Source organism: Ceratosolen solmsi, unplaced genomic scaffold (genome assembly GCF_000503995.2).
Source record: "Ceratosolen solmsi marchali unplaced genomic scaffold, CerSol_1.0 scaffold57, whole genome shotgun sequence".
In the NCBI taxonomy this organism is placed as follows: Eukaryota; Metazoa; Arthropoda; class Insecta; order Hymenoptera; family Agaonidae; genus Ceratosolen; species Ceratosolen solmsi.
The window spans coordinates 4,673,025-4,695,068 of record NW_011948427.1 but is presented as its reverse complement, the minus strand read 5'-3'; the positions used below and the strand labels follow the sequence as shown (position 1 = coordinate 4,695,068).

The 22,044-nt window shown below is 30.8% G+C and overlaps 2 protein-coding genes across 2 annotated transcripts; both read left to right on the top strand.

Annotated features, from left to right (window-relative positions):
- Positions 1-9,505: 9,505 nt before the first annotated feature.
- Ranbp21 (exportin-5-like protein Ranbp21) lies at positions 9,506-16,913 on the top strand. Its single transcript, XM_011501155.1, has 10 exons — positions 9,506-10,205; positions 10,711-11,026; positions 11,503-11,744; positions 12,308-13,081; positions 13,144-13,518; positions 13,926-14,183; positions 14,829-14,952; positions 15,298-15,637; positions 15,790-16,159; positions 16,573-16,913. Exons 1-10 carry the CDS (start codon positions 9,516-9,518, stop codon positions 16,729-16,731), a joined length of 3,648 nt encoding a protein of 1,215 aa, XP_011499457.1. The 5' UTR covers positions 9,506-9,515; the 3' UTR covers positions 16,732-16,913.
- A 1,994-nt stretch (positions 16,914-18,907) lies between these two features.
- LOC105363462 (venom acid phosphatase Acph-1-like) lies at positions 18,908-21,574 on the top strand. The gene is made up of 3 exons (XM_011501154.1): positions 18,908-18,973; positions 20,070-20,654; positions 20,730-21,574. Exons 2-3 carry the CDS (start codon positions 20,143-20,145, stop codon positions 21,313-21,315), a joined length of 1,098 nt encoding a protein of 365 aa, XP_011499456.1. The 5' UTR covers positions 18,908-18,973; positions 20,070-20,142; the 3' UTR covers positions 21,316-21,574.
- Positions 21,575-22,044: the final 470 nt, after the last annotated feature.

The window sequence follows — 22,044 nt, the reverse complement described above, 5'->3', positions numbered from 1 at the left end:
CGCTTCCCGATCATTTCGTAATTAATCTCAAGAAAAACAAGGCAAATTAAATATCAGTATCTTCGTATCTGTAAATCCAAAAAGTGACGGTAAATTGTAAATTCGAACAACATACGACAAGACATTGTTTTACATGTTGCTTTGAATAATTCTCAGAATATTATGAAATAGTTTTTTTTAATTTTTTTTACATAAATATTTTCAATATATTGATTTATAATACAAATATATTTTTACATGCAACTGTAGATGCATTATTGGAGCTCTGATAAACTATAATATGGACATATAATTTTAAGATATACATTTATGTTACTATTCGTGTCAACACTTCTGGTTTCAATCTGCAAAGATTTTTACGCGTTACCGTAAGTACTGATGTAGTTGTTTTAAGGACTAATGAAAAACTGTTATTGATAAATTGTAATTTATCAGTGCGAGCAAGATTAATGTGTTTTTTTTTTTTTTTTTTTTTTTTTTTTCATTAATGTTGTTAGATGACTATCGAGATTCTCGCTTTATCACTACAAATGTGAAGACAACAAACGCAAATATATCGGTTATATTGTATTTAATGATTATTGATGTAGTATATTATGTTATTGCGGCTACAAAATTACTTTTATCCATCGTTTATGAGCTCATCTAATGCGTGTAAATATAGTGCAAATTGAAACGGGCCATAAAGGTTCAAATAAACGATTAAATAAAGTATTCAATTTGATTTTTCAATATTCAATACGTAAATTGCGGTATGTTTATTATACAATCATGTTTTTACAAATGGAAAATTAATGAAACAATTAACGAATGACGATGTAAGCGGTGTGGAAGTGGAGTGGAAGTGGAGTGTAATAAATATGGAATATAAAGCAAAGTGTATAATAATGAGTAACTCAAAAGTTAACTAAGAAAGACACCAACCACTTTCCGATTATGGTCTAGAGAGACTCGAGATGCGAGACATTTAATTTTGTTGTTAAATAAAATTTTATTTATATCTTTTACTTAAATGTTTATTTAAAAAGTTTTAATTGTTTAATAGTTCGTCTCTATACAGTAGGAAGCGAACTCAATCCGTAGTGTAAAAAATATGAAAAGTTAAATGATTCATACATTGAGTTTTGTATAGTAGAGATTAAAATTATTTCACTCTACTTCTATAGATCACATATTTAAATTTTCTTTGCCTCCGTCTCTCGCAGCAATTAATCATCTACATTTTATTAAACTTTCTTATTGTTTATTTTCATAAAAGGTAAATACAGTGACCCTTAAAAATTAAGATTTATTTTATTTACGTACGTGCATACAAGTAGTTGGAAGACTAGTGGAGGAAGAGTTAGAAGAGAAAGTGAGAAATAGTGAAATAGGAAAAGAAATTGATGATGACGTGTACACACATCAATTGGATTTTTTTTTTTTTTTTTTTTTTTTTTTTTTTTTTAATTAGAATTTGTTTGCTGGATATTATAATTCTATAAATATTTAGTTAGTATTATATTATGGAATCGAAACTTTTTATACGGTGTTAAATCTTTTACCGCCTGTGTGATTATTATAAAAAATTATGAATACATTTGTCTGTCGATACATTTTGTATTAATTTTAATCATCGCCCTTGTGAATTTCTTGTAAAAATTCTTTTGAAGAGTATTCGGTATGGAATTTATTGAAATGTGGCTGTAACTTATGTGTACGATTATGTAAATAAAATTACATTTTCTTTTGTTATCAAATTTAAATTACGTAAAGCACTTTTTAATAATTATTATAAATCTTGTAGTTTATAGTTTAAATTAATTAAAATAAAAATGTACTTAATGATAATGTACTGTTAAATATTTCTTGTTAAATTTTTCTATATCAATAAAATAAATCAATAACATATAAGCGAAAAATAACGTCACATTAGCATAAACATTACGTGTATAATATAATAATAATATAGTTAAACTTTCTTTTGTCATCTTATTATTATCTTCTTATCATTTTATTATCATCTTAATGATTTTAAATAGATTTTTATAGAATTGCGAGCAAGTGATTGTCAAAAGGCTCTAAATAATTAATTTTTTTTTCTTTTCCGTATTTTCAAGAGCTTCAAAGTAAATCTATATTTTTTTTTAATTTTAAATATCTTTAGATTATTTTAGTAACAAGAAAACTTGAAAATATTAAGTAAAGACAGAATTTAAATGTATTTTAATTACTTATATAATAAAAAAGTTATAAGTAATTGCTTTCAAAAACTATAATAATTTATCTATCTTTATTATTTTTCTTAAAACGATATCTGGAAAGAATGTTTTGACAATTTTTACTATTTTTTTATCAAACAATATAAAATAGAAATTATTGATTATTTTACTAATTTTTAAATAATTTAAACATTTACATACAGCGACATTTTATGAATTTTATGATTTTCAAATTTTAAAAGAAAAGTGTCTATATTATTTCTTAAAAATACAATTAGGCATTTATAATAAATGAATAATTTCCTTTTATAAAATAATAAATACAAAATTTTATAGAATTTGGCATAGAACAAAGAGAGTTAGAGTAAAAGTGAGAGCGAGAGTGACAGTGAAGTGAGAGTGAGAGTGAGAGTGTGAGTAAAAGTGAGAGTGAGAGTGACAATGAGAGTGACAGTGAGAGTGAGAGTGACAGTGAGAGTGAGAGTGAGAGTGAGAGTGAAAGTGAGTAGAAGTGTAAGAGCGAGAGTGAGAGTAAGAATGAGAGAAATACTTCCGATTGATCATTAGGTGTAATTGATATTAACAACATATTAACAATGAACAAATGCAAAGTTTTATCAAAATTCAATTTTCATACGGAAAATTAGCTACCATCAATAAAAACTGGAAGAAAAGTGTGAAATACGTAAAGTAGGTGAGTAAAATTTGTTGTAGTAACAAGTAAAATTATTTGTAAATACATATTACTCTCAAAATTTACTTAAGTGTCATTCTGGAAGACATACGATTTTAACAATATACAAATATATGAGATGTTTGAAATTTTATTCCTGATCCTAACACTAAAACTTGAGATGATTCGATGCCTTAAGTTATAATTTTAGTCAATGTATGTATATTTTTATAGATTCATACATTATCATAACGTTAATGTTAATAATGCTTCACTATTTTTGTGTGTGTGTGTGTGTTGCAGATATCATTATGATAAGTACTATTAAAATTAAAATTAAAGATAGTTAATTTTTACATTATTTATTTTTATTCATTCTTTTTTTTTTTATTTCAGTAATGGTAAAATATTTTATTATTCTTTCAAAATTAATGGACAACATCTTTAATTTTGATATTGAAAGAGACTAAAATTTAAAACCATTAAATTATAACATACGCTTATGAAAATGTTCTTACATTAATCCAATACACATAGGTTGTGATGAACATATATTAACATTATTTAATAAAAATTTTATACAAACTTGATATAAGAAAGTTTTATACTTTATACTTTATATACTTTATAAAATAATTCTTTATAAAAATAAAAATATCGATATTCAATGAAAAGTCGACGTGACCCATGTGAACAAAATATAATATGATTTGAAAAATTGTAATCGACATATATTTTCATAATAATTAAGTGTTTGGATTTTTTATAGAATACAAAAATGCTTTAGATATATCTTCGCATCCAAATCATAATGTCTCTTCTTTGATAAAGTACTCAATCTACAATATTTTTGTTCCCGTTGATCGTCTAGTACTGTTGATACTTTGATTATGTGTAGTTTATCGGTATAAATATCCGTGAACTCACTTTCTCCATTTTTTTTTCGAGGAGAACCACGACCACGACAATAAGATTTTCCACTTGGACGTGAAAATGAATTGTAATAAGAAACATGTAAAAATTTCCATAAAATATGTCGGAGAGATTAAGATAGATTGCACGTCACCGTCTTCACGTCATTAAAAATGTAATGGATGAAATACCGAACGTAATTATTTTGTATACTCAATAAATTTTTATCTTAAAATATGCAAAGCATAGAAGACCAAATGGATTTTCTCTCAATTCAAATCCTTTTATAATCAATATATTGATTATTTATATTAATAATCAATAAAACTCGTACTATATTAATACTTGAATAATATTTACTAATCTTCCTAGAAAGTTCTCAAAGAAAAGTATTATAAACAAATGTATTTATTAATAATATTGTGGATCAAAATTTTTACAAATATCGCTCATATAAAGCGTCGATATTAAATATAAAGAAATTTTAAATAAATAATTCGATATATTGAAATATTCAGTTATAATATTAATAATAAATAAGGTCATTTAAAATCTACCTCAAATGTAAATAAGAAAAATTAATGGTTTTGATAAAAAAGTGTATGAACCAAGAAAATAATAATATGATGCTTGTCTTCTTAATGGAAATTATTCCTAAAACCTAAATAGTTCGTCTATTTACTATGTATTAACTATTAAATGTAATCCTAATTACCAAATATATCTTATATATAGATTTTTATTGCTTAGTACAAACTGTTTACATAAACACAATTTCTAAAAATACTCGATACGTTATTGAGTAAGTACCAAATACCGTAAAAATAAATTACTATTAGAAAAAATAAGATTATTAAAACATCCGTAATAAGCATTTTGCATATAGTAAAACTGTTTACTAGTAATGAAATAATACGAATATATTGAAAGTTATTGTTAGATATACAGTGAACTGAGAGAAAAATGTTGAAAAATACAAGACAACAAACAATTTCTAAAAAATGATTTGAACAATTATACATAACAATATATTACAATAAACAAAACAGTTATTTATTTTGAAATTAGGAATAAATAAAATGGAATAATTGAAATTAAGAAGCAATTAACTTATAACTAATTACTATATTTTTAACTTCTTTAACGTTGTGGGTTATACGAAGTCATAAAATTTTACTCGAATTTTTTTTCGAATGTCATTCGCTATTTCCATTGTAATCTTATAAAACTTACTGCCTCGAGATATCAGATGAGCAAAGCCAATTAGCATTCCACGAAATTAGTGTTAATTTTGTAAATCCGTAATATCGATATAAAGTATGGCATAACAAAAAATTAGTTATTCAGAAGTTGCATAAACAGTAGATGCTGGAAAATTGAAGGTAAGTACATAAAGAAGCTATGTAAGGTTCATCCAAACACGTTAAATTAAATATTTCTTTATTACGAATAAGTAATAAGGAGGCCCTGGAGTCAGTGGCCGTTTTTCAGTTACGAAATGTCTTAAACGTGGTCGATTATCGCCGTGCCCTTGATGTAGCACCCCTTGGCTCATATTGTTTCTTCCTTCTTCAGCAAAAAACATGGTAATTAAAGCTTTATGAAGTTCCGAGTCTATGAAGATGAGTCTGTTGAGGCCGATGATTATCCCATATGACATGTATCGCTTCGTAGAAACGAATGCAGATTTTGTCCAGCTGGCCACGCCCTTGCATTGCACGCGTTCTTATAATTTCTATTTGGTTGTAAGTCGTGCTTTTCCGTTATTGACTTGAAAAATTATGAGTTTTCATTACTATCATAGTGCGTTTCTTTGATTGATTTCTTTTGGAAAATAATGTCAATTGTATTTAAAATGATTATTATCACTATTGACACATTAAAGCTAATTTCTAATATGACATCCAAGTTTGATTGTTACAGTTAATTTTACATAAATTTAATCACTCTTATTTAGTTTAAAATTTTTATATTTGTATTATTTAATTTTAAAAAGTAATTTTTTTTGATAAATACAGAAGCATGTATGTATTTCGTTAGAGCTATTTAATTGCATCATAAATAATTATAATTAATAATTCCTATAAATTTCCAATATATAAATCTATATATATATATATATATATATATAATAATAAAAAAAGCACCAATAATACAAGCAAACGAGAAGAAATATTTATTGCAGTGAAGAAATTATAATGATATTAATGGTATTATGAAAAAAAAAATATGGTTACACATGATTATTTTCAATTATACTTTAATACTTTAATAATAGTAATATTTAGTAGAAATTTTTTACATTAATATATAATATTAAGTAAAGCTTCCAAAACACTTATATATATATATATATATATATAATAGTTGTATTTTTATACTTTATTATTTTAATGTAGCTAAAAATATTTAAGACAATTTTTATTTTTATTTTTATTCATATTAAGCTCGAAAATAATAAAAATGTTTAAAAACTCTAAATTTACTGTCAATTCTGAATATAAGAAGATTCAAACTCAAATCTCATGAAATTATTAATTACTTTCATTACTATTAGAAATTTGTGTTTTATCTTGTTATTTTATTAATTTATTTACTTTTAAGTACTAAAAGATCTTGATTATAAAATAATTAATTGTTAATTGTTTTTTATATTCAATTTTATTCGCAAAATTTGATTTCGAGTAAAAGCATTTGCAAATATCTTTTCCTCTACGAAGAATGATATTAATTTACTAATTTATTAATTAGTTACGAATGATATTCTTATAATTAGCTAATAAAGATCCGAATGAAGTTGCTTAATAAAAGAAGTAGTGAAAATATGAATATATGAAATAAATTTTATAAATACAAAGTTCTTACGGTTTGAATAAAAGAAAATATCGATGAAAATAAGAAAATTTTTAATTATTGATGTGCATCGGATTCCAACAAGCATTCGCAAAAATAAAAGAAACAAAATATCTAAAGCTATAATGACGTATAATCAAAAGATGATATATATATATATATATATATATATAATCGTTTGTAAATGTCATATATTGTATTCTATTATTCGTTAAATTGAAATTATTACCGAAATGACTCGGCTTTATTAATTATAAGGGTTCGTATATATGTATTAAAAATATTTATGTAACTATGGCTTTAAAAACGAATAATTAATGCAAAATCTTTTATAGTAAGAACAACTTCTTTTATTCGATAATTATAATTGTAAGATGTAGTTTTGCTTGAAAAATCGACTATATTCATTATATATATATATATATATATATATATATATAATAAATTATGAGACTCGATAGTTTTAAAGAGAAAAAAAAATAAGAAGAAACGTAGGAATAAGAAAAGATTACCGATAACAAGTCAAGTACAGTGTACTGTGAGTAATATACGATTAATAGCGCTCAAGTAATTTTATTTTCGACTAATTGGATCGATTGCTTTAGAATTATCGGCTTTGTAAAAATAAACTTTACAAAGTATCAAATGGTAAGTCTTTATTTATACAAATTATGATACATTCATATTATACATGAGTAATTGACAATTCAAAGCGCTTAAACGCTAAGAAATATTGAGCAAAATTGGACATTCTAATGACGTCATTGATGAAATTTTATATAACAAAAGTGCTACAATTTTAATCTAATTCTAATATTGATAAACTAGAAGCGATTTTCTTATTTTAATATATTAATATTAAGTTTCTTAAGACGTTTCGTTATTATCGGGAACGATGTCAATAACTTGCCTCTTCATAATGATATATTAATTGACGATAGTTACGTGTCACAGTACAAGCCTAGTCAAAATTGAATTTAATCTCATTAATTGAATTAATGTTTTTAACCTTCCGCCTTTAATATCGAATATTCTCACATTGAAGTTCGATCAATCGACCTTCGGTAGAGTAGGGTTGCTTTAGATACGAGTGCACGAGATTTCATCCACTGCTCGTGCAACTCTATATCCGTCGCTATGTTGCTTCGCGCTCCTTCTTCCGCTCTCTCACTTTTACCAACTTGCTTTATCACTCTCTCTCTCTCTCTCTCTCTCTCTCTCTCTCTCTCGTTGGCTCGCTGCTGTAATTCAAAGGCGGTAGGGGTAAAGAAAATAACAAGCGCACCTGCCGCACGCAGAGCTGATCGAGAGGCGACGGTAGCAGGCGCGAACGGGAGAGCCTAGTAAGTATATCCGCGGCGGACCTCTGCCTCCTCGGAGCCGCTTGTAAAATAAAACCAAGAAAGCCGGTCGTATCTTCCTCGCGTCGCGTCCTTTCTCCTGCGCATGCCAGATCGCACCTGCCTGCACACATACAGTGGGCGCGCGGGCTCATATTTCGCGGGGCCCGAAGACTACTTAGACGGTCGCTCGGCCCTGGGAGTCCCGTCTGTTCGCTTGTGTTTTCCGGGTCAAGCTGTCAGCCGCTCTTTCGCCCTGGTCGCTGCGTCGTGGCGCGATCGAAGGATCGCCGGGAGTCGTCGGGAGCGGAGCCCGCGACTCTCTTCTCCTCACTGCATCTTGGTTACGAGCGACCGTTGAATTTGCCGACCGCATGCTCCCTGGCCAGCGACGGACCTTTACGACCGGAGGAGAGACGGATCCGTTCCGGTAGCAGAGCATGCGAATTTCGCCTCCTCGGCGGTTAATCGCACGAGGTGCATTTGAGTAAATCAATGTAAACAAATGAATTGTGAGGTGAAACAAAAGTGCGTCACGCATTCAACAGCGATGTTTTAGTCAATTTTTTCAAGCGGTTGGATCCGCTTCGTATCCGTTCACGCGTCTCTCATTCTTCATCTCCTTCGCTCTCTCTCTCTCTCTCTCTCTCTCTCTCTCTCTCTCTCTCATTCACTTCATCCATCCATCCATACATCCATACATCCATACATCCATACATCCATCTTCTTATGCACACTACACAAACGTACACGCATTTACCTATATGTATCATTATCAATTTCCTAAGGCAACGTGTTAGTTGCAAAAGGTAAATATCTTCTTATAATTGTTTCTCTTATTGTATTAATTATAATTCTGGTACAATAGAGAATTTTAAATCTATTAAAGATCCTTGACAGTTGCTATTACTATTACTCTACTGCCAGTACCGATGCTGCTATTACTGCTATTAAACTCCCCTACCATCGCAAATGCTATTTTTCTTTTAATCATTCAATAAATAATTCATAATTTAATTATATTTTATTGCAAACTATCAAGGTTATCAAGCAAGTTGTTACTTCTAGTAAGTTAACTGTTGAAATAAGAGATTATAAGATTGTCCTTAAAATTTATATTTTTAAAATATTTCAATTCAACTTTAGTAAATAATTATAATTTACTATGAATTTTGTGATATTTTTAAAGTTATTGTATCGCTTCAATACGCACAATAAATTTCGTGTAATTTATCTAACTCTTTGGATCAAATTTCTATAATTTATATGACTTATCAAATTATATTATCCTTTAATAATAAGTTATTTCAGAAATTTCAATAAAGTAGTGTCACTTTATATATTATTCATTTGCATCAAACCAGGATGTAAGGTTACGGTAAACAAATGGTTGCTCAATATCATTAAACATATGTTGATCTGTTGGAACAAATTTGGAATATTCTACGCGTAATTATATGTTAATCGAAAAGACGATATTTACTAAAAATAATAAATTCAGTTTGAATAATATTTGTTTCAGAATAATTTAAAAAAATGGATTTTGGGGTAGGTAACGATATAACTCAAATATCAGCAGAGCTTGCTCGTGTGGTAGAGGTAATGATGTCACCCAACATCCCCCATCAGCAGCGCTTAGAAGTTTACAATGCCTGCGAACGTTTCAAGGAATCTTCTCCTTTATGCGCACAATGTGGCTTATTTCTTGCACAGAAATCTCCGGACAGAAGTTCCATTGTGAGGCATTTTGGCCTCCAATTAATGGAACACTGCATTAAATATCGATGGACACAAATATCACAGTCGGAGAAAATCTTTATCAAAGAAAATGCAATGAAACTTCTACAGGAAGGAATGGAACCACAAGTGCAAGAAGAGAACCACATTAAGGATGCTCTATCGCGTATCGTTGTGGAAATGATTAAACGAGAATGGCCACAACAGTGGCCTACCCTACTAGCAGAATTAAGTCAAACTTGCACAAGAGGAGAAAGTCAAACGGAACTTGTACTTTTGGTGTTCCTACGATTAGTTGAGGATGTTGCTATTTTGGAAACCCTGGAGTCGAATCAGAGACGAAAAGACATTTATCAAGCATTAACAACGAACATGACAGAAATCTTTGCTTTCTTTTTGAGGCTAATGGAGCAGCACTTTGCTGAATTTCAAAAAAAAAATGCACTTGGTAGGCCAACCGAAGCAGCACCTAACAGCAGAGTAGTTCAGGTATTATTTTGTAAGCTTACATTTAGATGCGTGCGGGTATTGGTGAATGGATAGGTGGGTGGCTGGACCAAAGAGCGTGGGTATGGGTGTGCGATACTTTTATTTGGAATAAGCTATTTATGAATTTATGATTTTAAAATAAATTTTATTTTTAATCTTTGCTAATACGACTGATAAATTAATATATTGAATTGTTTACATTTTCATAATAACATTATCATTATATCATTAATATAATGTATAGAATTTTTTACATTCACATTCTATAGATTCGTACACTTGTATTAAAAATATTAGACTATAGGAAATGTATGACAAATTGTAATTATTTCCACATATATTTGGTCATTTTTATTATTACATTATTAATGTTATTTTATTATCACACATTAATCTTGTACGGCATCCATATACTTCTATCAATATACTTAATTCTAATTCAGAAGGACAATGTCATATAACCTATTTATAAGAAAATTAAAATTTATTTCTATTCGTTATTCAGGTGGTTCTTTTAACACTCTCTGGCTTTGTGGAATGGGTTTCAATAAATCACATAATGGCGGATAAAGGTCGATTGTTACAAATACTATGTTTATTCTTGGGGGATCCAACTTTTGGTTGTCCAGCTGCCGAGTGCTTATTGCAAGTTGTAAATCGAAAGGGTAAAGCCGAGGATAGAAAACAATTGATGATACTTTTTACGGAAGAAGCGTTAAGATGTATATATGCTGCTGCAACAATGCTACCGCCAACCGGACCAAGTAATTTACAAGAACAACATTATTTGTTCTTAAAGAAGTTGACTCAAGTATTGAATGGTATGTAATAAATATTCGACTGTCTTACGCTCAAATGTAATTAAATTTCCTACATTCTTTCAACGTCTTTTGTGGGGTTTACTATATACGAATAAGATTAAAATTGTCAAAAATCTCAATTATTTACTACAATTCAATGGGAATTATATTACAAAAAAAAAAAAAAAAAAAAAAAAAAAAAAAAAAAAAAAAAACAATAAAATAAAATTAATAGTAATAAATTTCATGAGAAAAGCATAGGTAGATAAAGTAAATCAGCAAAAACATCGATAAAAAAAGAAAAACAAAAAATTTGCAAATATTAATTAATAGCACATTTTAATGTTATTTTGAAATATTGAGAAAAGTGCACACATTTCGCATTAAATCATTGATTAGCAGTCGAGTATGAAGTTCAAGTAGATAAATAAATAAATATTTGAAATGGAGGTTAAAGGGATGTGCGTGTAATGACTAATTGGAATTCTCAACACCAGGCATGGCAAGTCAGTTATGTTCTCTATGGAGCAAAGACGATATAGCCGGAGTCCGTCCGGCACATTTTGGTCTCTTCCTCGACGCGGTACTCACCTTCACCATGCACTCTAGCCTTACTCTCGTTCAACTAGCAAATACAATTTGGGTTATGCTTTTTAAACACGAGCACATAAAGACCGACTCGCTTCTTTTGACTTATGTGCCTAAATATGTGGAAAATACCGCGCCCAAAATTGTCAAGGTATTGTTTATTGACATATAGTAATACAATTCGTGACTGCAAATGTTAAGAGATATGGAAAGTACATTGATTATTTGATATGCCATTCATTGACAACTATGTGAAATCCATAACAATGTAAACAATGTAATTGTAATATCCAATAGAGAGGCACTATTTCACTAATAAAGGCAAAGTTTGTAGCTTCATATTTAATCGAATGCTAATATTAATTAATAAGATATCATTTGCTGTAACTATAGTATTATGGTATTAGATAGAGACGATGGTGTAGCAAATTGTATTAACCAGTTCCAAGATGTCAGTTAAATTTTCTCATTTTCTTACTCAACGAATGATTTTCACTTTATAATATATAATGTTAGTTAAAGCGATTTATCAGTTTACAAATAAATGTATTCCCAATTCCATTTGTTCACGGCTAAATTACAAGTAATGCGATAACATTGCACATTTGCTTATTGCGAAGGCATTTTAAAGCACCGAAGAGCAATATTTAGCCCCATCAATTATAAATTGAATAATCATGACAATGATGTTGCTGATGAAATGCTTTCCCGTAGGTATCCTTCCCAAACAAACGTCTGGCAAATGGAATGAGTTCGTACTTTGTGGATTACGATACCGAAGAGGATTTTACAGTGTTCTTCCATCGTCTGCGAATGGACCTCCTCGAGGGCTTTCGACAGGCAACGCTGGTCGCCCCTCTCGTGACCTTTGCCTATGTGCAACAGTGGCTCACGGCTAAGATCCGCAAGGGCTCGGAGAACCTTGCCTACAAGAGCGACCCCCTCGACCCGGAGTACCTCGAGTGGGAGGCCTTAGCTCTGACCCTTGACTCGATAATCTCCCGCATTCTGCTAGTGAGCGAGCGGCCCAGCGTCCAAAACGGCTTGCAGCTACTCGAGCTGTGCTTGAGTTACTCGCCCCAGGATGCTTGGCTGCTCTCGACTGTGCTGTCGTGCATAAGCGCCCTCTTTGTCTTTCTGTCGATGTCGACGGGCTCGATGGCGATGCCCGGGGTTGCCATACTACCCCGAGTCCTCGAGAAGATTTTCGCGGCCCTGGTGTTTAATGGGCCCGGCGAAACCAAGGAAAACAAATCTAAAGCCACGAAAAACGTGAGACGACACGCTGCTAGTCTTATGGTCAAGATCGGCCTCAAGTATCCGCTACTGCTTTTACCGGTTTTCGACCAAATACACACGACCGTGAGGGGCTTGCTCCGGGAGCCTAGTCAACTTTCAAGGATGGAAAGCTTGACGCTCTACGAGGCGCTCCTACTAATTTCCAATCACTTTTGCGATTACGAGAGGCAGACGAGATTCGTCGCGGAGGTAAGCTTCGGCGGCCTCTATTCAAGAAATTATCGTTTCACGAGACGACGGCTACCTTGTAGGTTATAGGCGACACCTCGACGAGACTTATCGCAATTGGCGCAGAGGCATTCAAGGGTCCGATCGAACTCATGAGATTCATTGGGCTTGATAGACCAGCCGTTGAAAACGGTCCCGATGATTCAGCGAGCGTCAATCGATCTAACCTCATGTTTTGCATCAACACAATACTTAGCGTAGTGAAAAGGTGCTCGATACCGGAGGACCCGGACCGTGCGGCCAGGGGCGGCTTCGTCGCTGCATTTAGCGAAAGTGGCAATCCGGTTTATCGAAATCCAGCGACACCGCACATTATGCCCGTACTACCGCCACTTTTCACTCTCCTCAGGGCAATGAACGCGCTCTTCTTACCCACAGCTTTAAGCGTCTTGTCCGAGGTAAGTTTTCCATTAAAGCATTAATACAAATTGCAGCATGACTCGGCGAAATACGAGCATAATTATTATAAGCGTCGATCATGGCTTTTCTCGAAGAAGAAAAAGGGGCATTATCAAGCCCCATAAGCTTGTCAACTCCAAGTCTTTGATTCTTAAATATTTATAAGATTTTTTGTTTTATTTATTATATAAAGATTGGCATCGACAATGCTAATTCCATCAGCACGGAATAAATTAATGCACATTACGAAAATTATTTAGAATTACACTTAAAAATTGTATCTCATGAGTTGTGTCCTTCGTAAAATTTCTCTCCCCCTCCCTCCATCCCGCCCACCCGCCCACCCGTCACCGCCCCCAATTCTTTTTTAAAAAAAAAAAAATTTTTATTTTATGCTACAAATTAGGGGTACAGAAATGCATATGGGCTACTAGAATCGGAGAAAGCCAACTTATTGTGTTTGAATATGGCAAATAATAGCGAAAATGCCGTAGAAATAGATCCGCAATCCGCTCCTCTCGTCAGGATGCAATCTTTTATCACAACCATTCACGACAACTGCTATCACATGCTCGGTAGTGGATGCCATACTATCGGTCGAGATTTTTATCAACTACTAGGATTAGCAACTGCATTATTAAATTCCGTTTTTACAAATATGGAGGTGAGTTTGGTTTTGCAATTATTATGTTGAAGTTGTGTGTTCGAGTCAAACATCGGTCAATTTGAATGAAAAAAAGATAATTTCTAGATATTGTGGGAAATTAAAAAAAAATATATATATATATATATATATATATATATATGTACAAATAGGATAATTTTAATGCTTGATTTTTGAAAAATTAGAATTTAAAATCTATCTACGTTATTAATAAAAGATTAATGTTTATTAATACATTGACGTTAATTAAGAATTTTTACACTTGACAAATGACAAATGGCTTTGATTATTAAACGACTTAAGTATTTCTTAATATACTCTGTACAAAATTAAAATTACTCCTTCATTTACAATATTTATAATTATCTCTTTACGTTCAAAGATTTTTGGTAAAGCATGACTAGAAATGAAATTTTCATTATTAAAAGGTTATTTAAATTTTAAAATCATCAATGTAATTAAAATTTCAATGGCGTTTGAGTGTGTAATATAGAGTGGTAAGGGCAAAATAATGTTATTCATATTTTTAGTCATAATTTACGTAAATAGTTTACTCGACTAATGTTTTCATAAAAGTTACTTTTCGAACGAACAAAATTAGCAGACTAAATTTTATTGATTTTTGTTTTATTTCTTAATTTATAGGTGATTCCTGACTATAGACTGCGTCCAATTATTCGCGTTTTTATGAAACCTTTTATATACTCGTGTCCACCAGCTTTTTATGAAACGGTTCTTGTTCCTGTACTAGCACATGTGTCTACTCACAGTATGTACAACATCTATCGCATACATTATTTATTAAGTATTTTTTTGTTTTTGTTTTTGTTTTTTTTTGTTTGTTTTTTTTTGTTTTGTTTCTTTTTTTTTTTTTTTTTTTTTTTTTTTTTTTTTTTTTTTTTTTTTTTTTTTTTGTTTCTTTATTTCTTTGTTTTTTCCTTGTAATTAATTCGAGAGGGGGAAAGAGAAACTTTTTTTTATTTAACACTATTATTATTTTCATGATTTTCACCAAAGTAGAACGATTATAGTTCATTTTCTTGAATCGTTAAGTGGTAATTATTAGCAAATCGATAATAATGACGAAACTTTTGTTTGACTCTTGAATTTGCAGTGTGTCAAAGACTAAGTGCTAATTGGCAATATATAACTCGATTGTACGAGTCTGGTAGTCTCGATGACGAAAATACAGATGCTCAGGAGGTGATCGACGACATGCTCAACAGGAATTTAACGCGCGAATTCGTAGACGTATTGAAAATAGCACTAGTTGGCGGAGCGGCGACCGATGCTTCGCCTCCTGACTCGATGGATCAGGACAGCGGTGGTATGGCCGTCGATCCACCTCCAACCAGGGGCAGCAATAGCATCGTCGCGGAGGTTGTGAGCGAGCTTGGAGCCTTTATACTTAGGCACCCCTCCACATGTCACAGCGTCGTTTTGTGCATTCTCGGGTAAGCGTAACTCGCAACAAAAAAGAAAAGAAAAAAATTAATAAATAAATAATAATTTTTCATTCATTTACAATTACATTTAATCATTTAAGGATTTAAAGATCTATAGGCCCCGAGAATGGATGCCAAATAAGCTTACTCTATTATTATAGCGCATTATCGTGGAATGATTCGAACGCGAGTCTCAAGTCGACAATGTTGACGGGTCCAATGGTGCGAGCCTTAGCCGCCGATGGAAGCTTAACACCGGCAATGGCAGCGCACATAATGGTCGCCATCCTTCAAGGTCTTCAACTGCACGGCCAGCACGAGGCGAATCAGGGTTCGCTGATAACCCTTGGTGCTCAGGTTTATGAATGTCTAAGGCCCAAATTCCCCAATATAATCGAAGTTATGCAACAGATACCTGGTGTCAATCCAGCCGACCTGCAGCGCTTTGATGAAAAAATGTCGGTAGTAAGTACCAAAGGTAACAAGGTCGAAAAGGGAAAGAAGGACTTGTTCAAGAAAATTACAAATCAGGTGAGATGAGATGTTTTACAATATATCCATTTATCAAATTACGCGCTAGCTAGTTCATTGGATTCAATGTAATTTGTGAACAAATGAACAACAAAAATAGTCGTGTTTTATTTGACGGAAACGTCGTGAAACCGACATGTATGTAATATAAGATAAGATACATTTTAAATAAAATAATTTAATATACACAGTGTGACGTTGAATTTTTATTCATTTATTAATCGAGTAATTCAAAGCAAATGTCAAATTTTTGAAATTATTTTAATTAATTTGACCGTTTAATTACAAATGAAACATACATTGCGTACTTTGATATTATATTTACTTCACTATTGTGTTTTATTATTAACACTCGTAATGTGATTAGAAATTCTACAATGGTCACTGATTTCACTAATTGTTCGTTTCAATAGCTGATTGGTAGAAGTATTGGTCAACTATTTCGCAAAGAAGTAAAAATCGACAATCTACCACGGCTGGATATTGCAGGAAAGCAGACACTTCGAGAGGACGATATATCAAATAATGACAATGACATAGCGTTGACAAGATTATTCGCTGGTCCTACGTAGCAGATGATTAAATGACCGTAACATGGGAAATTGGCACTGTTCCATAAGTGATTGCAAATTACTTAAGAATTACTCAAGAAAAAAATGTTGAGAAATAAGGAACAGTGATCAAGATGAAAGGAAATAAGTGTATTACTCGATTGTAGTGTAATTATATATCGAGTATGTGTGTTGCATCAATAACATTTACATTTTCCATTGGATCGATTCCTTATTTCTTATTTGAAAATATTGTTGAAGAAGATAGTGGCGAAAGCGACTCCGTTAATTATAGACAAATTTAAGTCTGTTTTTAATTCTTTTTTTTTTTTTTTTTTTTTTTTTTTTTTTTTTTTTTTTTTTTTTCTTGCTTTGTTGATGGATTTTATTGTTAAAAATTATCACGATTGAATTTACAAATATTCATTGAGCGAATTAATTAAAATGAACAATTTTTCTTATGTTTTCTCATTCTCACAAATACGAATGATACGATAATATATTAATATTTTGCATCTTTATAAAATAATAAATTATAATACACAATGAAAGTGCATAAAATAAAATAAATTATATTGCATGAATGTAAATCACCATTTCTTATTGAATTTTTCAACTGAAAATAAAAATTTACATTTTAGAGTACATAGCTGATTCTGTACCAAGCTAAAAACAAAGCAGCCAAGAAATCGAAAATTTTCGAAATACTTTATTGATAATTTCTAAAGTGTATTTAATATAGAACTAAATAATATAGACACTTAATTTAATAATATCTTCATTTATGAAATTATGAATGTAATTTATAAAGAATGGTACTCGTATCGACCATTAAATTTATTTCAAATAGAAGTTAAACTATTGTTACTATTTTATAATGCATAGATTTGTCAAAAGTCATTCCTTTTTAATTACACGCTTTTATTGCATTTAAGAATCGATATTATTTTTACCGCAGCTATTTATCAATAACAATTTGTAAAATTTGTTGAAGTTTTGTAAGAAGAAATTTAGAAATCACCATTTTCAGTTTAATTTAATAATAAACTGGTGATTATGAAAAACGTTATTTTTATATATAAAAAAAAAAAAAAAAAAAAAAAAAAAAAAAATCATCAACCATGAGCAATAACAATAACACAAATGAATATTACGGCCTCTTGATCGTGCAGTAAATGTACAGTATAACTAAAAATTTTATTTATATTTTTCTTTTATATAATAAGTAAACGATTACTTTGTTTTTAATTAATAAAAGGTGCATGGCTATTTTTGTCTACTTATATCAAATTTAAGCGCTATAGTAAATGTGTCATTGTCCTTTATGACAAGTTCTTGTCATTTAATAAATAAATTTTTTTTGTTTTTTTTTTTTTTTTTAATGTTAATTGCCGAATATGAATATTTTCTATTTCAATTGAGTTATGTGATCCGACTGAATGGCCTTGCCCTCTCGCTTTTTTTTTTAAGCGATCGTAGTTTATAATTTGTTATTTCATGCTGCCCATGATATCACTGATCGTTTGTTTATACATCGGCTTTAAATTACTATGAATTGTATATATTGTACTGTAATAAATAAATACATTGACAATAAACACAATGAATTATTTATTATTTTTACACTCTCTGCTGTTTTTATAAAAATTCAATAATTCATTATTTGTTGGTAAAATAATAAATAAAAAAAGTCACGTTGAATAGAAAAGAAATCACTATGTAATATATATTATAACTGCCGAAAAATATATAAGTATATTATAATTTTGAGAATTACATCAAAAGTTTTCGAACGATATCAAATTAATTTAATTTTTTTTTTTTTTAATAATTCAAAAATTCATAATATTTTTCATTTTCACTTGGGAAAATTAATATAAATTAGCTATAAGTATAAATAATTGATTTTCATTTAATTTAAAAGATTCGGCAATGAATTGAGACTGATGAGTATCTGTATTTGTTATATGATAATTCACAATGTCGGAAGAGAAATAAATTCCTTTTCTTTTGAAAAATATCGTTAAAACTTCACCTCGCTATTATACGATCTAGTTACAGTTAAATATAAATGAAATTTATGCAGATTAGAATATAAATTTTCAAGGAAAATTTAATTTGTTTCATTAAATAGGAGTAAATTTCAGTAGGTGATTAGTGAAAATACGCGTTCAAATGAAATTTAAATATGATTCACCACATCCAGACAGTGTTTACATCAAATTCATAACATTACCAAGTGAAAGTAGTTCCGCAATTATAAGTACTCTATTAATATTTTTACTATTATTTATTTATATATATCTTACAAAAAAAATCCAAATAATAATATTAATTCTGCGTTCAATTTTATTGTTTATTAAGCCAATTAAAGTACATTTTTTCATGACGTATTGTTTAAAAATATTCAAAATAAATTTTTTTAATTGTAGTTAAGAAAAATGTTTGTCTAGATTATGATCAAATGTAGCTAAATATTTTATAAACTCTTTATAACGTATGTTTTATATTATGATTAAATTTTGAATTCGAAAATTTAAGAAAATTTATTATGCTTCTCAAGTCTTTATTCTTATTTTCATTATTGTTGTTATGATGATTACAAAACTCATGTTTACATATATTTGTTTTTTGTTTTTTGTTTTTTTTTTGTTTTTGTTTTGTTTTGTTTTGTTTTGTTTTTACGATGATGCAGACACGAAAATTGTCTGTCGAGACCGTAACTTATTTTTAGAGAAAGACTTTTATTGTAATAAATATGAATTATTATTGAACGTAGTAAATAATGCAGAAAATGTATTAGAATGAATGTTCTTAATTTTCGTTGAAAATATATTTTTTACATTTCCTTATAATATATAATTTTCTCCTTTATATAATCATTTATGGTTGTAGTAATTGTAATTTGTAATTTAGAAAGATTTTAGATAAATATATAAGAATGATTATTATTGGTATCAATAATTTGTTCGAATATAATTTCAATATTAATAGTACGTGTCGAAGCCGCGAAATTTATGTGATAAAATTTTTAATTAAACATACATTAAATTTTATAACAATTTTGAGTTTCTATCAACTACAGTGTCACCATAATAAAAGAAATTTGAAGTTTAAGAAAGTTAAGTACTTCATTAAGCAATTACGAGACCTTAAAGATTTTAAAATATTTAAAAATTTTGTCTTTAAATTTCTATAATTAATAAATTTGTCATTAAATAAAGTTTTTTTTTAAGTAATATCAATGTGAAAATGTATAACGAAAGTACGCGATTTTATTTTGTTAAGATCTATTACACTAAAACACATACGCGAGTAAAGGTGAATAAATATTTCTATTCTGCTGCTGCTGCTATCAGCTGCTGTGGAAAAAGTCATAAGAATGGAAGAAGGAGGACCTTTTGCAGATAATTCATAATCACTTGACGTAAGATGTCGTCAAAACTGCTGCTAATCGCCCTTCTAACCACATGGAGTCTCATCCACGGGATTTCATCGCCCAATGACAGCGAGCTCGAGCTCGTGCAGGTGCTCTTCCGGCATGGCGAACGGACGCCCCTCGAGTCCGAAACCTACCCGAGAGATCCCTACAGCTCGTCTCTATTCTACGAGCCCTGGGGCTGGGGTCAGCTTACCGAGCTCGGACGCTACCGAATGCGGCGCCTTGGACAGGCACTGCGCCGACGATACGGTGGATTTCTCAGGACGCTCTCCGGTTCCGGAGACATCTATGCCCATAGTGCGAACAACGAGAGCTGCCTGACCTCGCTGCGATTGCTCATCGAAGGCCTTAGAATCAACGAGGGTACAGTAGCGATACACAGCCACGGGAACGACATCCTCATGAACTCGCGCGCCTGCTCCAAATACCAGACCGAGCTGAAAAAGATCAGACAGTTGCCGGAGGTGATACAGACCCTGGCCAAGTACGAAGGTTTGTTCAGGTATGGTGTGCACCGCTGCTCTCGTCGCATATCTCATGTGCTATTACGACGCTATATATAAAGCAATTTTTGCAGTTACGTAATGGACAATACCGGTGTAACGTTCGATGGTTTGCCAAAGGATCAACGTCTCTACCAACTATACAACTTACTGGAGACTCAACGCAGTATGAACCTGAGTCTGCCCAACTGGTGCCCAGAAGGCGTCTTTAATCTACTAAACGAAATCGCTTATCTCCACTTTAACCTCGAGTCATATACTCAGGCATTGAAGATACTGAATGGGGGGCCCCTCGTGCGCCGTTTCCTCGAGAGTATGTTGCGATCCAAGTCTCGAAACAACATCAAGATATACTTGTATAGTGGCGAGGACCATAACGTGGCGGCATTTAGTCGAGCGCTCGATAGACGCTTCCCTCGAGTGCCCAATTACGGCAACGCCATAATTCTTGAAAAGTACAGGACACTGAAAAGCGCCAGGGCTCTCGTGAGGATGGTTATATGGACAGGAGTGACAGAAAAGTTGTTTCCAGTACGACTCCGTGGATGTACGGAAGTTTGTCCGTTAGAGGATTATGCCAAAATCGTTGCCAAATCTCTGCCCACCAACGAGGACATGCGATGTCATTTTAACGATGCTAAGGAGCACAAAAACCTATAACTATTTGAACCTACGTTGCATAAGACCTACTAAGCAAATGTAATATAATTGCGTTATAAAAGCATCTAATAGATAGATCATTGATGAATCTCATGACAAACGATATGACGAGACTTAATCCCGAATGTAATTACACGGTACTTTACAAAACGTAATATACAGAATTATAATTGACGGAATAATTATCTTTTTGTTACAAATATAATTACGTTATGTGAGATTTCAATGGGCATTATTGCGTTGAAATTTATTTCTTAAAGCGAACGATACATATTTGAGGTAAAATTATTATTTATAGATAAAACATGTTACTACAATGCTTTTGAAATTTGCTCAAACTTTTTATCATTTTATCATTGAGTTTTATCATTTTATTATATAATTAATATTAAGTGGCAAATTTCAAGTATTACCAATAATAATTGGCATTATGAATAGTAATAAGAAATTTATTTGCACGCAATGAATAGAATTGTAATATTATTATTTTACAAAGAAGTGTAATTTTAATTTTTGTTCAATCGGAAATCCATGGCATTTGAGCTTATGTGTAAGAAACTTTTTCTATTAATTAAAAAGATGCTCAAAATAAATGTATTTTAAACAGAACTATAAACGTGCTTTGTAATTTTTTAAATATTTATATATTTCTTAAAATTGTGATAAATTGCAAAACCAATATTTTAAAAGCTTAAAATAAAATAGAATATCATAGATTTGTATTAACGA

Coding starts and splice junctions, on each gene's coding strand:
- Ranbp21 (XM_011501155.1), top strand. CDS start 9,516: ATGGATTTTGGGGTAGGTAACGATATAACTCAAATATCAGCAGAGCTT. Junction 13,082..13,143: donor AGACGAGATTCGTCGCGGAG/GTAAGCTTCGGC, acceptor GCTACCTTGTAG/GTTATAGGCGACACCTCGAC. Junction 14,953..15,297: donor AGCACATGTGTCTACTCACA/GTATGTACAACA, acceptor TTGAATTTGCAG/TGTGTCAAAGACTAAGTGCT.
- LOC105363462 (XM_011501154.1), top strand. CDS start 20,143: ATGTCGTCAAAACTGCTGCTAATCGCCCTTCTAACCACATGGAGTCTC. Junction 20,655..20,729: donor AAGTACGAAGGTTTGTTCAG/GTATGGTGTGCA, acceptor CAATTTTTGCAG/TTACGTAATGGACAATACCG.